The 13366-nt window shown below is 48.2% G+C and overlaps 2 protein-coding genes across 9 annotated transcripts in view; one reads left to right on the top strand and one right to left on the bottom strand.

Annotated features, from left to right (window-relative positions):
* The window catches only part of PPP1R3F (protein phosphatase 1 regulatory subunit 3F), a 36106-nt gene extending 30084 nt beyond the window's left edge, over positions 1–6022 (bottom strand). For both annotated transcript variants that reach the window (XM_023525996.1, XM_011385144.2), the window contains exon 1: positions 4995–6022. In XM_023525996.1, the coding sequence (XP_023381764.1) occupies positions 4995–5986 (992 nt within the window). In that variant the 5' untranslated portion in view covers positions 5987–6022. The remainder of the gene's footprint in view (positions 1–4994) is intronic.
* A 496-nt stretch (positions 6023–6518) lies between these two features.
* Positions 6519–13366, top strand: part of FOXP3 (forkhead box P3) — an 18059-nt gene continuing 11211 nt past the window's right edge. For 2 of the 7 annotated variants that reach the window (XM_011385142.2, XM_011385139.2), the window contains exons 1-2: positions 6519–6828; positions 9309–10943. Coding sequence is in view for 3 of the 7 variants with exons in the window: in XM_023525994.1 (XP_023381762.1) it covers positions 12160–12227 (68 nt within the window). In the remaining 4 variants the exon portion in view is untranslated. Of the gene's footprint in view, positions 6829–9308; positions 10944–12146; positions 12228–13366 lie in introns of all 7 variants that reach the window. The other 5 variants (XM_023525994.1, XM_011385137.2, XM_011385140.2 and 2 more) reach the window with 5 other exon arrangements.

Here is a 13366-nt window from a genome sequence, read left to right as displayed (position 1 = left end):
AGGTCCTCAACTCTCCAGACAACTAAGATGACCCCTTTTTTTACTTTGATTATTCTGGTTTCCCCTAAGGCTGCCGACTCAGAAAGCAAGTTGAATTCCCATCCACTCAGCTACAGGTACGCCTAAAAATCATTGAGGTCTTACCGTTCATCAGCCCAGTAACAGAACCCTGGAAACACAATGTTGAGCAAGCCCAACTAGGAAGCTTACAATTTAGTGTGAAGGAAGACATCAAAAAAAAAAAATACTCACACTCATTCTTTCAACAAACATTTATTAAGCACCTGTTAAGTGCCAGGCACCATGATAGGCCCTGAGGGAATACAAAAGTGAACAAAAGCAGACCATGTCCCTACCCCTCACGGAGCTTACAGTCTAGCAGGGCAGAGGGTTATCTAATAATCCCCTAATGAAAATCTAACCACAAACTGAGGTCAGTGCCTTCAGAAAAAGGAAAGAATGCCCTAGGACAAGCGGCCCTGGCCCAGACTATAGGTCAGGGAAAGCTCAGGATGCTTAAAAGGAAAACAAGCAAGGGAGGGATAGGGGAGTGAGAGGCTGTTCAGCATACTGTGTGAGAGGTGGACTTAATCTTGAACTAGAGGAGTTTGAGACATCTTTGGGACATCAGCTAACTGGAGACACCAAGCTTCGATATATGAGGGTACAAGAAAGGGCATGGAGAAAGAGAAAGGCCAGGGAGTTAAGAAGAAAAGCAGCAGAGAGTGGTTCCAAGGCAAGGGAAGAAAGTGTTTTAAGTAGGAGTGCTCAACCACTTCAAGAAAACCAAAATCTCACCTGTGGAATCTAGTAGATGCAGGGGGCTGAAGAAAATGTAGAAGTAAGTATAGGCAATTTTTAAAGGGGAGACAGCAATGAAAGGGAGGAGGGTGATTAGGTGCTGGCCAGGAGCAGCAGGTACAGAGGTGGGGTCAAAGGACAGATTTTTAAGACCATAGAGACACTGGCAAGTATAAAGGCCAATAGAGAACCAGGTGAGGAGGGCAGTGAAAAGCTGCCAGGAGAGAAAGGGAAACTGATTATATCAGGTTCTGGAGCAAGTGACAGAAAATGGAACCCAGAGCACATGACTGAGTTACTGGCCTAAGGGAAGAAAAGGGTCCTCTCCTCCCCTGTAACATAAGAGAAGGAAATCAGTTTGCAGGCTTGGGGGCTGCAAGTTGTGGGAAGTTCCATTCTTATGGTTTCTATTTGGTTTTTTAAAGCAGGAAGTAAGGTCTGAAGATAAAGGACATTTGAAAGAGTTACATCAGGGAGGAGACAAGAGTGGGTCGGAAAAATAGGACTGCCAGGCAGGGTGGAAAATTATCCTGAATTTGTAGCAATGCTCATCTGCTCTACTACACAACATTCTCTTAACAAGGCTTGCCCACTTGGCTGATCGGTGCTATGAAAAAATGGGCCTAAGGACGTTGGGATAAACAGGCTTCCTGGAGGAAGCACTTTTAGAACTGAAGGATCAAAACAAGGAGACTGCAAGGGGCCAATATTCCCGGTGATGGAAAAAACACGGGCAAAGGCCCTGAGGCAGGAACAGCGAGGCACCTTGGAAAAACAATGATGACAGGAGTTCAGAAGGCAGAGTACGGCATGAGGTGAGACTAGTAGCCACTGAGGCCAGGCTGGGTGAGAGGGCAGGGAGTGCCTTAAGGCCACACTGAGGCTTTCTTGGTCTTTGTTTTTAAGAGGAATAGGACACCTCTTAAGGGTGTTAAGCCAAGGCAGACCAGGAGGGCTCCTCCCCACACCAGCCCTAGGACTTTGGACTCTGGGAGCCTCAGTTTGCTCATCCGAGAAAGAAGGATGGAACAGTCTATCTCACCAGGAACGCTGAAAGGATTAAATGACATTTTGGATGCAAATACTCTGCCAAGTGCCTAGCAAAGAGCAAGGTCTCTGCCAGGTCTCGCACAACAAGCCCTCTATACCTGCCCTTTCCCACCCAATTCCACAAGCCCTCTGACATCTCAGTGCCAATCTGTGTCTTTTTCTCTGTTTGAACTTAGCACCGTGCCCAGCACATAGTAGGCCCTCAATAAATGCTTGCTGATGGATCATCTCTAAGCCTAATGGTTGTCAAAAGCCTGGTCCAGCAACCCAGGGAATGCAGCCATTTCAGTTTCTGAGCTATATATCCTGATGGCCACCACCAACTTCTCCTGTGCCCCTACCTAATGTGGCTGGGCCCGGTAGAGTGGGCCTGCAGCCAACACTTCCTGAATGGAAAGCCCTCCACAACAGGGCTCCCATGGCTTACAGTGATCCTCCACCATTTCCCAAAAGGGCTGGGTCGCAGGGGTAGGCTGATCTTCAACAGCGCATGAAGTCACTGGCAGCACACAGGTTTTAAAACAATAATTAAAATGTACTTGCCAAGAAAGCCACCAACCTACAGAAAATCTTATCGCTGATCTTGCAGTGAGCACCAACCTCCCTTTTGCAAGAGCTGAGATCAAAAGATAAAAAAGCTATCAAAAAGCCATCTGCCCACTTAAAATAATCACAAGTCATGTTAGGAACCACAGACCTGGGGCCAGATACCAAAACAATTGTCTGAACGAGATGCTTCAATTTCTCCTTAAAACCACCTATGTATTTTAAAAGAAAAACACCCTCCCACCCACCTTGGCCATGCAAGTTTTTGATTTCTCCGTTCCCTTCCTTTCACACTCTAAAATGACCAAACTCCATTACCCAAACTGTTGCTTCTTACAGACAGGGCTCCCACGACAGCCGGCTGGGAGGACGACTTGGGAAAAATGACAGAAACAAAGGCAATTCTGGGGCACTGGAATAGCTGGATTTCTTGATCTAGGTGATGGTTACAATAAGGGCATAGATATGTAAAAATCCACTGAGCCTCACACATAACATCAGTGCACTATATATGTAGCCATACCTCTCAATAAAGAAAAAAAAGGAAAAGGTAACATGCTGGGAACACCAGGAGCAAAATGCAGAATTTGCTCTGAATCCTATCAGGCCTTTAAGAGAAAGTTTAAAAAAAATGCCCCTAGTATCTCCTCCCTGGTCCTATCACTCACTAGGTTGAGTGAATCTGAATGAACTGGCTCACCTTTCTGAGCTACCTCAGTTTCCCCTTATATTAAATGGGCATAATCATAGCACCTATAGCACAGAGCATGCACAGCAGGACTCAGGAGAGAATGGACTTGAAGCTCTTAGCAGAGATCAGTACAAGCCAGCCACTGTACTTTCACAGCTTACCACCACGCTTGTTACCTCATCCACGTTTGCTACATCCACTCCAACCAAAGTGACTGTCACTCCTCTTTAGTAGATGATAAAACTGAGGCAAGGCCACATAGTTGGTGACAGGCAGAGTTTAGGAGGGGAATCCAAGGAATTATACATGTGATTCCCAAAGTACTAATACTAGCTAACACTTATATGGGACTACTATGAGCCAGGCTCAGTTCTGAGTGCTCTTACTTGCCTCCTGTGAAGTACTATAATTATGTTTTACAGATGAAGGTACTGAGGCACAGTACAACTAAATGAGTTGGCCAAGTTCACAAGGCCAATAGATGGCAGATCTGGAATTTGAACCCAGGCAGATACCAAAATCCACACTCTTAACACTGTAAGGAAAGCTGAGCTGCCGGCCACTCTTAGGCTAAGTCTCAGGTTACTTAGGGGCTCACAGGTCAGTGAGTGCTTGTCTGCTTGCTCAAGTACCCAGGCACATCTGCCCACCAGCTGAGCTAGACCTTTCAGAACCACTCACAGCCTAAGACCTTGCCAGGACCACAAACATCTTGCTGCAGCAAGGGGCTTCTAATCCAGCATATGCAAGGTCCAAAAAGCATTCCCATTTCCAGTCCTCTCAGGACCAGGGAAATGTATGCATTTCCCACATGTACACAGTCTATTTATCCCAGGCTAGATTTAGGTGACCACAAAAAGAATCAGGCCTAGCTGCTGCCCTTGAAGAATTCATAGCTTTATAGAGAAAATCTAAAAGAATCTTGCCTCCTAGGTTAACTGGCTTTCTCCCAGGCTCTGAATAGTCACAGGTGGTATGGCAAAAACAAAGAACGTGAGCTTCAAGTCCAGGCCCATCTGGTTCTGCCTCTGCCAGAGCCAATGTTTCCTGTAAGAGCATGGGCTCAGTTCCCCACTTCCACAGGAAGCCTCAGACTAGATTAGAGCATAATAGTTAAGAAAGTGCACAGGCTTCAAGGTTAGATATAGCCAAATTGGAAAAGCCAGGCGCCATCACTTCCTTAACCAATTTCTCCCTCTGGAATCCTGGTTTCCTGCTGTCAAATTAGGGTCAGATTCTCTCCCCCCCCCCGCCGACTGACAAGGCCCCTGATCCACACTACCATGTCACTGCAGCTTTCTCCACTCCAGCACACCACCCATCATTCACACCGAGTTCATTACCATCTCAGGACCTTGCACTTGGTCTGCCTTGAACACCTCTGCTCCCATGTGTGTGCATAATGCTCCTCTTTATCATCCAGGACTGTTTAAATGGCACCTCCTCAAGTCCCCCTCTTCCTTTTCTACAAATTTTCTCCCTCCATATCTGTGCATAACCTTTATCATCCAAGACTCACCTCCTCAAAGGCCCTCTCTGAACACCCTAAAACAGCTATTCCCTCCCAAACTCTCCCCTTACTCTCCTCTAATCAACTAACCTTATCCCTATATTTATCTGCTTGCTTGTTTTTTCCAATTATCTCCCATAGGAGCTTGTATGACCCTTGAGGGCAAGAAAGATGTGTCTTGTTCAGGGCTTTACAGTGGAATTCAATAAATGAATGAATGGAATCCCAGTAATTAAAAAGCCTAGCACATGTCTGGCCTCCAGTATTCTTTGACTGACTGAATGCGCCCTCCTCCCTGTCCTCGAGAGCAGGCCTAAGGGGTTCCTGGGTGAGGATGCTTGTTCTCTATCCTAGACACAGCCCTGCCTTGGCGGAGGTGGCGCTGGCAGACATTACCTGCGCCTCACCGGCTTCATGCAGCTCTTCAGCTGCCTGGCCTCAGCCTCCACGGGACCCTGGCACTCAGGCTGTGGCTCCAACTGCTGCTGCTGGGGCAGCCCTTCAGCATCAGTGGGTGTGGGAGCGGGTGCAATCCGGAGCAGGACCGTGTAGTTGCGGCCGTGGTTGTTGGCCCAGAAAGTGCCCTCGGGGGTCTCATAGCGCACCACGAAGTCCAGGCGCGCCCCATCGCCCGCGCCCTCAGCAAAGGGCAGCTGGAAGGCAAAGCGGTCGGTGCGGCCGCCGTCGTCGGGCGAGGAGGCAGACGCCTGGCCAGGGCCCAAGCCAAGGCCCAGATCCAGGATGGGATCTCCTGCTCCTGGTCCTCCCGCTCCTGTCCCCGGTGGGCTGCGCGGGACGTAGCGCGCTGGGTGGTCGCAGAAGGAAGCCCAGCCGTCGTGTGAGGCCCGCACGTGCACCGCCTTCTCAAAGGAGCGGTTCAGCACGCGCACCAACCCGCGCAGCACCGGCGGGCGTCCCCCAGGCACCCACACCCCGGCACCCCCGGGGACCGCTCCGGGAGGCGGCAGCAGTGCCTCCAGCTCCACCATGACGCGCCCCAAACGCTCCAAACGGCCCGGCGTAGGAGGCAGCGAAAATGAGGGCACCAAGTAAAACCCCTCGCCGGCCGGGACGGGGCACAGCGACGAGCGCTCGGGGCAAGCCTCCTCTTCCTCCTCCCCTTCATCCCCATCCTCGCCATCGTCGTCCTCCTCGGCCCCGCAGCCTTCGCCATCTTGCCGGGCCGTCGCCGCCATCTTGCCCGCCCCGGGCCCGCCCCATGGCCGGTAGCGGCGCAGCTGCGCCAGCGGCAGCCCCAGGGCCTCGTCGGCAAACAGCACCCTCCGCGGGGCCACCGCTGCCTCAACAGAGGTGCGGGGCTCGCCCGCGGCCGGCGAGGGGGGCGCGGGAGGCCGCAGCGAGGGCTCCACAGGGGCCGTGCGCGCCATATCGGCGGCGGCGGCGGCGGCACCGACGGCACCGGCGGCGGGGGCCGGTGGGGGCAGGGCCTGGAGGGGCGGGCAGCCAATGGGAAGGCCCGCACGGGGGGGGGTTCGGCTCACAGGGGGCGTAGGCGGAGAGATGAAGACAGGTGTAGCAGACAGCCAATGGGGAGCAGCGCATGGATGACATAAGGGGTGACTCGAGAGCCGGAGAAGCATTCAACCAATAGGGATGCTCGAGAGTGCTTGGTGTAGGAGGCGGGATGATTGGTGAATCAATGGGGAGGCCTGAATGGGGGTGGCATGGTGTCTGGGATGGAGAGAGCAGAAGTAGTACCGCTAATGGGGATGTGTGAGCAGGATTGGCATCTGGGCGGAGGGAAAATGGAATGGCTATAGGCGATGGGGGCAGCAGGCAGCTAACGGAGAGGCCCGAAAAGTAGGAGATCCCTGGGTTGCGTAGGTAGGTAGTGGGAATACAAGCTGAGATCGCGAACAGCCAATGGGGAGCCGCGCGCTGGTGGCGTAGAGGAGGTGACGATAATGGCGGCAGCGAACCAATGGGGAGTCTTGTGACTGTGCACGCCTTCAAAGGGCGGTGCCAAGGGCGGAACGAGCCAATATGGAGGCTAGAAGGAGCTCTGGAGACGATGTGTGAGCGAACTCGGAGGCAGGAATGGAGGGACAGAGCCAATGGAGGTGGGCAGTGAAAGCGGGAGCAAGGAGCCTTCAAAGGGCAATACAGAGGGACACGGAGGCGGGACGTGAAAGAGAAGAGGCAACGGGAGTGTTATAGGTGGTTTGAAGGAGGGAATGAAGAGCCAATAAGGAAGCCAGAGGAGAGAACGGTGCGTAGGCAGGCTGGGCTGTAGGGTGGTCAAGCTGCAGAACCATAGAATGTCTCTGGTGGATGGATTTACCTTCTCTGTAACCCTCCGTGACCCCCTGTTGCCCCCCAGCTGTGAATCCTAGAGCCCCTGAAAGATTTAGTACTTAGCGTGAGATCTAAGAAAGCAAAACGGACTCTCCTGTCGCAGTTGCTGGGTTTCCTCCGCCTATCCCCAAGGCTTTGCTTGAGTGGTGCCACTAGCCAAGAATGCCCCTGATTGTCATCCTAAGCATTCTCCAGGACTTGGCACTATTGTCGAATGAATGGCCAAATGAGAAATTGAACTTTTTTGTAAGATTAGCTTTTTCTAACCAGCTCAACAAAACACTGAGCCTGAATATGTCCCCAAGAGTTGATTGAGCAGGTTAGCAGACACTGACTAACATAATCACAAATCTAAGCCTTGTCTTTCTTTCCTAACTCAGCCCTCCACACCCCACAGTGGCCTCATCTCCTTGCTATCTGTTCCCATCTCTGTTCCTACTGTTCCCTCTCCCAAGAGCACTGCTTCTGCTTCCTTCATCTAGTTAGCTCCTTTCATTCTCCTTTTGAGGTCTCAGCTCTTGTAGGAACTGAATTACAGCTTTTGTTTACTGAACACATCCATTCAGACATTTCACCCTGTATGCAAGGTTTTGACTGACAGCATCCCTAGGAGGGAAGTGGTCCCCCCAGCAGCACCCCACCCACTCACATGTCTCGATTTCCAGGGGTCATGGGTAAGGAAGGAATCTGTTCAGCTGCAAGTAACAGAAAAATCATGAAATAATGGAAGCTTAAACAAAATAGAACTTTATTTTTTTGTCACTTAAAAGTTCAAGCTGGTAAGTAGTTCAGGGACTCCTTCCTGCCCACCCAGTAGGGCATTGTCTTTATCCTAGTCTAGCCCCAAGACTCTCATCCTTCAATAGATCTTGTCGGCAACCCATTCAAAACATTCTCCAAATTCACCCACTCCACTACCGGCACATCATCACCTGGACTATTGCAGTAGCCTGTCTCACTGGTCCCTCTGCTTCTGCCCTCACTCCTACAGTCAGTTCTACACTCAGCAGTCAGAGAGATGCTGTTAAATCCTAAGACAGTTCATGTCTCTGCTCACAAATCTGTGGCCTCCTTCTCAGTAAAAGCCAAAGTCCTCACTATGGGCTGTGAAGTCCTGCATGGTTTAACCACCCGCCCCCTCCGCAGTTCCCTCTCTGACCTCACCTCCTGCCCCTCTTCCTCTCACCATGCCACTCTAACCACACCAACCTCCTTAGTAGACCTTGGGCAAATCAGGCACATTCCCACCTCAGGGCTTTGCACTAGCTGTTTCCTCTGGAATTACTTAGATATCTACATGACTTTCTCCCTCACTTCCTTCAAGTCTTTGTCAACGGTGCCCTTCTCTGGACACTTTCACCTGCCTTTCTGTTTAATCTTGCCCACTCTCCCCGACAGTTTTCCATACAAGAGGATATAGTCCAGTACAGAGAGGAGGTGGTGACCTCTGCCCCTCTCTGCCTACCTGACTCCCAGCTCTCACTCTGTAAGGGTCCTAGCTCTCAGCAGCAGCAGCAGCAGCAGCATCACCCCTACCACACTCCAGGCCCTGCTCAAGTAGCTTCCTGGGACTCTGGGCCACCACTCACATTCAGTTTTCTTCCTATTTCTCTGGCTACTCCTCTCATGGAACGGGTAACAGTAAAGGAGAGATGGTTTGGGAGGGTTTAAGGTGGGGTGCAGCCCATACATCTAACCCTAAAAGAGAAAACCAGACCCCTCAGGAGGGGCAGATCCTGGGGCAGGGAACATGGCCTCAGCTTCTAGGACTGGCCTAGAAAATAGTTACATAGGAGGTGTAGGAAATGTTCAGACACAAGTCCACGGAAAGCAAGGGGTCATTAACCTTGAGGACATCCCTAAAGTCAGCTCCTCAGTTCTTCTTGACAAACACATTCTTCACCCTCTCTCTTGCTTCCAACTACATGACATACCTGTTAAGTCCCTGCTGTACACAGGGTCCCTGCAGGCCTCAACCTGAGGACCTCATCCCACCTTGGTGTGTCCCCTGGATGCCTGGCACACAGGCCATCTTTGGTCCTCAGACATGTCCCACCAACTCAGAAGTCTCAACCAGTGAAAGTTTGTTTTGAACTAATGGTAGGAAGGGTTGGGTTTCTTTTTTTTTTTTTTTTTTTTTTTTGTTGGTTTTTTTTTTTTTTTTTTTTTTTTTCCCTTTTTTTTTTTTTTTTTTTTTAATCTTCACAAAGCCAAGCCATTAGGCCCCTCTGGGCTTTTCCAGAAAGGTGAGTCTGAGTTGAGGAAAGAGGTTCTCCTTTATTTGAGGACTTGGGAGGTGGGGGAGGAAAAGAGGTAAAGGGGTGAAGAGGTGGGTCTTGGTCACTAGGTTTGTACCATGTGAATAAAAAGCTCTTTCCAATTTCTCTTCCCCAGGCCTGAAGTCAGTCTTGCAGAGAGGTTGGAGTGGATGTTGGATGACAGAACCCCAGGCCATGCAGAGCACTGAGGAGCCCGGGCCTGAGAGTCTCAGACAAGACCTATCAGGAGAAGCCCCTGGGGACTGGTCTCCCCTGTTGAACATTGGTTGGAGGGGAGTGCTTGCTGAGGTGAGGAATTACAACTGCCAATTCTCGGACAACCTTAAAATCTCACAAGCTTCAAGCCCCCCAGAAGAATCTGCAAATCTCAGAACCTCCCTGTCATTGCATCCTAGAATTTAAATCCTGAGACATTGGGCTCATGGCAATCTGAGGGTTTCAAAACCCGGCACCAAGGAAGGCAGTGCCCCGACTCACCAGCTTTGTGATCCGGAGCAAGTTGCTCGACTACTTTGCACCTCCGTTTTCCCCACTTGTATAACGGCCATGATGACAAGATGGACCTCAGCGGACTGTGGTGAGGATTGAATGTGACCACTTGGGAGAAGTGTTCAGCACTGTAACTGGCACATGGAGAATTCAAGATAAATGTCAGCTACAGGGATGATGGCAGATATTTGAAATCCTAAAACCTTGGAAACGGATTTTTCAAAGTAGAAAATCGCAAATGCTGAGGGCCTCGGAAGTATCAGGCCATAGTGTCCCTGACTACGAGAGGGTTGGGGTCCCAAGGGGCCTCTTTGTGAGGATGGACGCATTAATATGGGGGTCCTGATCGGGACCTTTCTTGCAGGTTAGCCATCGGTCAGAGCTCTCAGGCCCCAAGACATGATGAGATGAGACTTTTCTCCCTTTCCTTACTCAGCGATGCTCAGTGGACTCTGGGAGCCAGTGATTCTCAGATTCTTCGATTCTGTGAATTGTAGAGGGGTGGGGAGGAATCCCCACTTTTTTCTCTGTTAGGTAACTTACATGCCCCTCACCCTCTGTGGAAAGGTGGGTTGCAAGTAACACACTCCCCTTCCCTGGGCAGTAGAGTAGTGACGATCATATCAATTCCACCTACAGGTAAACTGAAGCTTGGAGCAGGGCAAAGCATCTGGAAACCTAGCCCTATTCTGCTTCTTTCCCTGGTATTTCCCGTTCACACTCAGGGCCTCGGTGCCTCTCTTTCTTTCCCCAGAGACCCAGAAATACCCTCTCACTCACAGTGTGGTGTCTCTACCTGCCTGGAATGCCCCTGTGATTTATTTGAGTTCTTTTCCCTGTTTTTTTTTTCCCTAACTCTACACACTGTTGTTTAAAAAACTGTGGTTTCTCATGAGCCCTGTTATCTCATTGATACCTCTCACCTCTGTGGTGAGGGGAAGAAATTATATTTTCAGATGACTTGTAAAGGGCAAAGAAAAAACCCAAAATTTCAAAATTTCCGTTTAAGTCTCATAATCAAGAAGAGGAGAAACAGAGAGAGAGAGAGACAGACAGAGAGAGAACTATGAGAACCACCCCCCCCACGCCGTGATTATCAGCGTACACAGTCATCGAAAAAAAAAATGGATTATTAGAAGAGAGAGGTCTGCGGCTTCCACACCGTGGTTTTTCTTCTCGGTATAAAAGCAAAGTTGTTTTTGATATGTGACAGTTTCCCACAAGCCAGGCTGATCCTTTTCTGTCAGTCCACTTCACCAAGGTGAGTGTCCCTGCTCTCCCCCACCAAATGCGGGTCCGATGGAAGAAATGGCAGTGAGGTAGGCACTGGAGGATCAAGGGTCCTCCAGTACAGTCCAAACATATGCAACTCCTGATCCTGGTCAGGTAAGGTATTTTTTACAATAATAATAATAATACAATAATATTTTACAATAATAATAATACAATAATAATAGTAATAATAAATGCCAGAAAACTGATAGGTAAAGTACTTAATTGGTGCTTGGCCAGAGGCAAAGATAAATAAGTTGATTGATACGTGGATGGGTAGGATTTTTTTAAATATGTCGACTGCTAGTCTTTATGTATTTCAGAGCTTTAAACAACTTGAAACACTGTCCAGTCGTAAATGGAAATTTCAACTACACCTCTCGCCTCTCTGTCTCTTCTCGCTCGATATCTCCCATCCCTCTGTCTCTGTTTGCCCAGTTTCTCTCTTTCCATGTTTCTCTGCCCCTCTCTCTGTTTTCCTGGCACTCAGAGTCTCCATCCCTCTGTCTTTATCAATTCTGACCATATTCCCAGTCTCTGTCTCCTCCATCTTGACCACACTCCATCTTTCTCTTTTCCTCAGTTTTTCTCCCACTGTCTCTCCTGCTCTTGTCTCACCTTCCCCTACCTGCCTTCCCACCTAGCATTCAGAGCTTTATACACAGATGGTGCTTGATAATAGTGTGTTGAATAATGTCAATGAGGAAATTTATACTTTATAAGAATGAGCATCAGTTCCGTTTGCTCTGATCAAAGGAGGATCGTGAGTTGTTCGGTCAGGCTGAGCACTTAACTGAACTTGTGTTTGCACTGTATGAGAGAAGACCCTGAAGCCATCTCTGAAGGCTTAGCAAGTGCTAAGTATTAGCTGGTAGTATTTTTTTAACCAAATTAGAATCATGCTATCCATTGGCTTCGTTCCTGCTTTATTCAATTAATAGGTTCATTTTTTAGATCACTAAAAATTGTTTCAACATAAGATCTTTCATGGCTGTCAAGACTTACCTTACATTGACATGAATCATGATTGGTTCAACAAAGTGCCAATTATTGGACATTTGGATTGTTCTTAGTTTTTTTCCCACAATCATCCCTGATTAGTTCCTTGGATTCCTGAAAATGGAGTTATTTGGCAAAGACTATGTGCATTTTTAAGGTTTCTGACCGTCTCTACAAATTATTCCTCCAAAAGGTTGTCCTGTTTTATGCTCCCTCTACTCAAGCTAATCCTGGGTGGATATTATCACTTTTTAATCCTTTCTCAACACAACAAGTAAGAAAAAATCTTATCACATTGTTGAAATTTGCATTCTTTGATTTACTTATACTGTTTATTGACCATTTATGGTTTTGTTTTAGTTGTCTGGTCATGCCCTTAGTCCTAATAAGGTGTTCATCTTTTTTTTTAATTTATTCATCACAGCTCTTTATTTAGAAAGGATATTAACCTTCCATCAGCTATACATATATATAACACATTTTCCCATTTTCCCCCAATTCATCATTTGCTTTTTCTATTTGTTTATAGTGTTTTGTGATCTTGTGATGTTTTTATATAGCCAAATAGCCTAGTCTTTTCTTCTGTGGTTACTGTCTCTGGTTTTGTACTTAGAAAGTTCTTTCCCACTTGAAAATGAGATAAATGTGTTGGCTTCTAGTCTCTTTTATGGTTTCATTTTTTCCATTTACTGTAGAGGTTACGAGTGTGGGTACTGGAGTCAGACTGTCTGGGACAAACCCAGCCTCACCCCCAAGCCATCTGTGTGATTTTTAGCTAGGCATTTAAACTCTTGGTACTTCTATTTCCTCATATGTACTGTGATGGCTATAATAGTACCTACCTCAAAGGTGGTTGTGAGGATTAAATTTATTAACCATAGGTCTTAGCATAGGGCCTGGCATACAATAAATGGAAGGTCAGCATTAGATATCATTTATCTCTTTGATGAATCTGGAATTTATTTTAGGGTCTATGATGATGGCAACATTTCAAACTGGGCAAGGAGGGGTTAGTGGGAAAATAGACTGATTACTCATTCAATAACTTTATTTTTCTCTTAATTATCCCAGAAACATTTGTTAAACAATCTATCCTCCACTGTACCCCAGTCTGAAATGCCACATTCATCACAAACTAAATTCCCTCTAGCCGTGAAATGTGTTTGAGCTTTCTATTCCATTCTGTTCCTCAATGTCTACTCTTGTACAAGGGCCACACTACTTTGCTGATTGTTGCCCTGTAATACAACACAATTCCCAGCCCTAGGCACGCACCCTCCTCCATCTTGCCCTTGGTTATTCCTTGTTATTTCAGGCAGCATCAGTTCCTCCAGCCAGAGGCCAGCAACTGTTCTTATTTGGGATCTCTCTCTCTCTCTCTCTCTCTCTCTCTCTCTCTCTCTCTCTCTCTCT

The sequence above is a fragment of the Pteropus vampyrus genome, unplaced genomic scaffold, assembly GCF_000151845.1.
Source record: "Pteropus vampyrus isolate Shadow unplaced genomic scaffold, Pvam_2.0 Scaffold663, whole genome shotgun sequence".
NCBI lineage: Eukaryota > Metazoa > Chordata > Mammalia > Chiroptera > Pteropodidae > Pteropus > Pteropus vampyrus.
The sequence above is the reverse complement of the archived record's forward strand: the minus strand, read 5'-3'. Positions and strand labels throughout refer to the sequence as shown.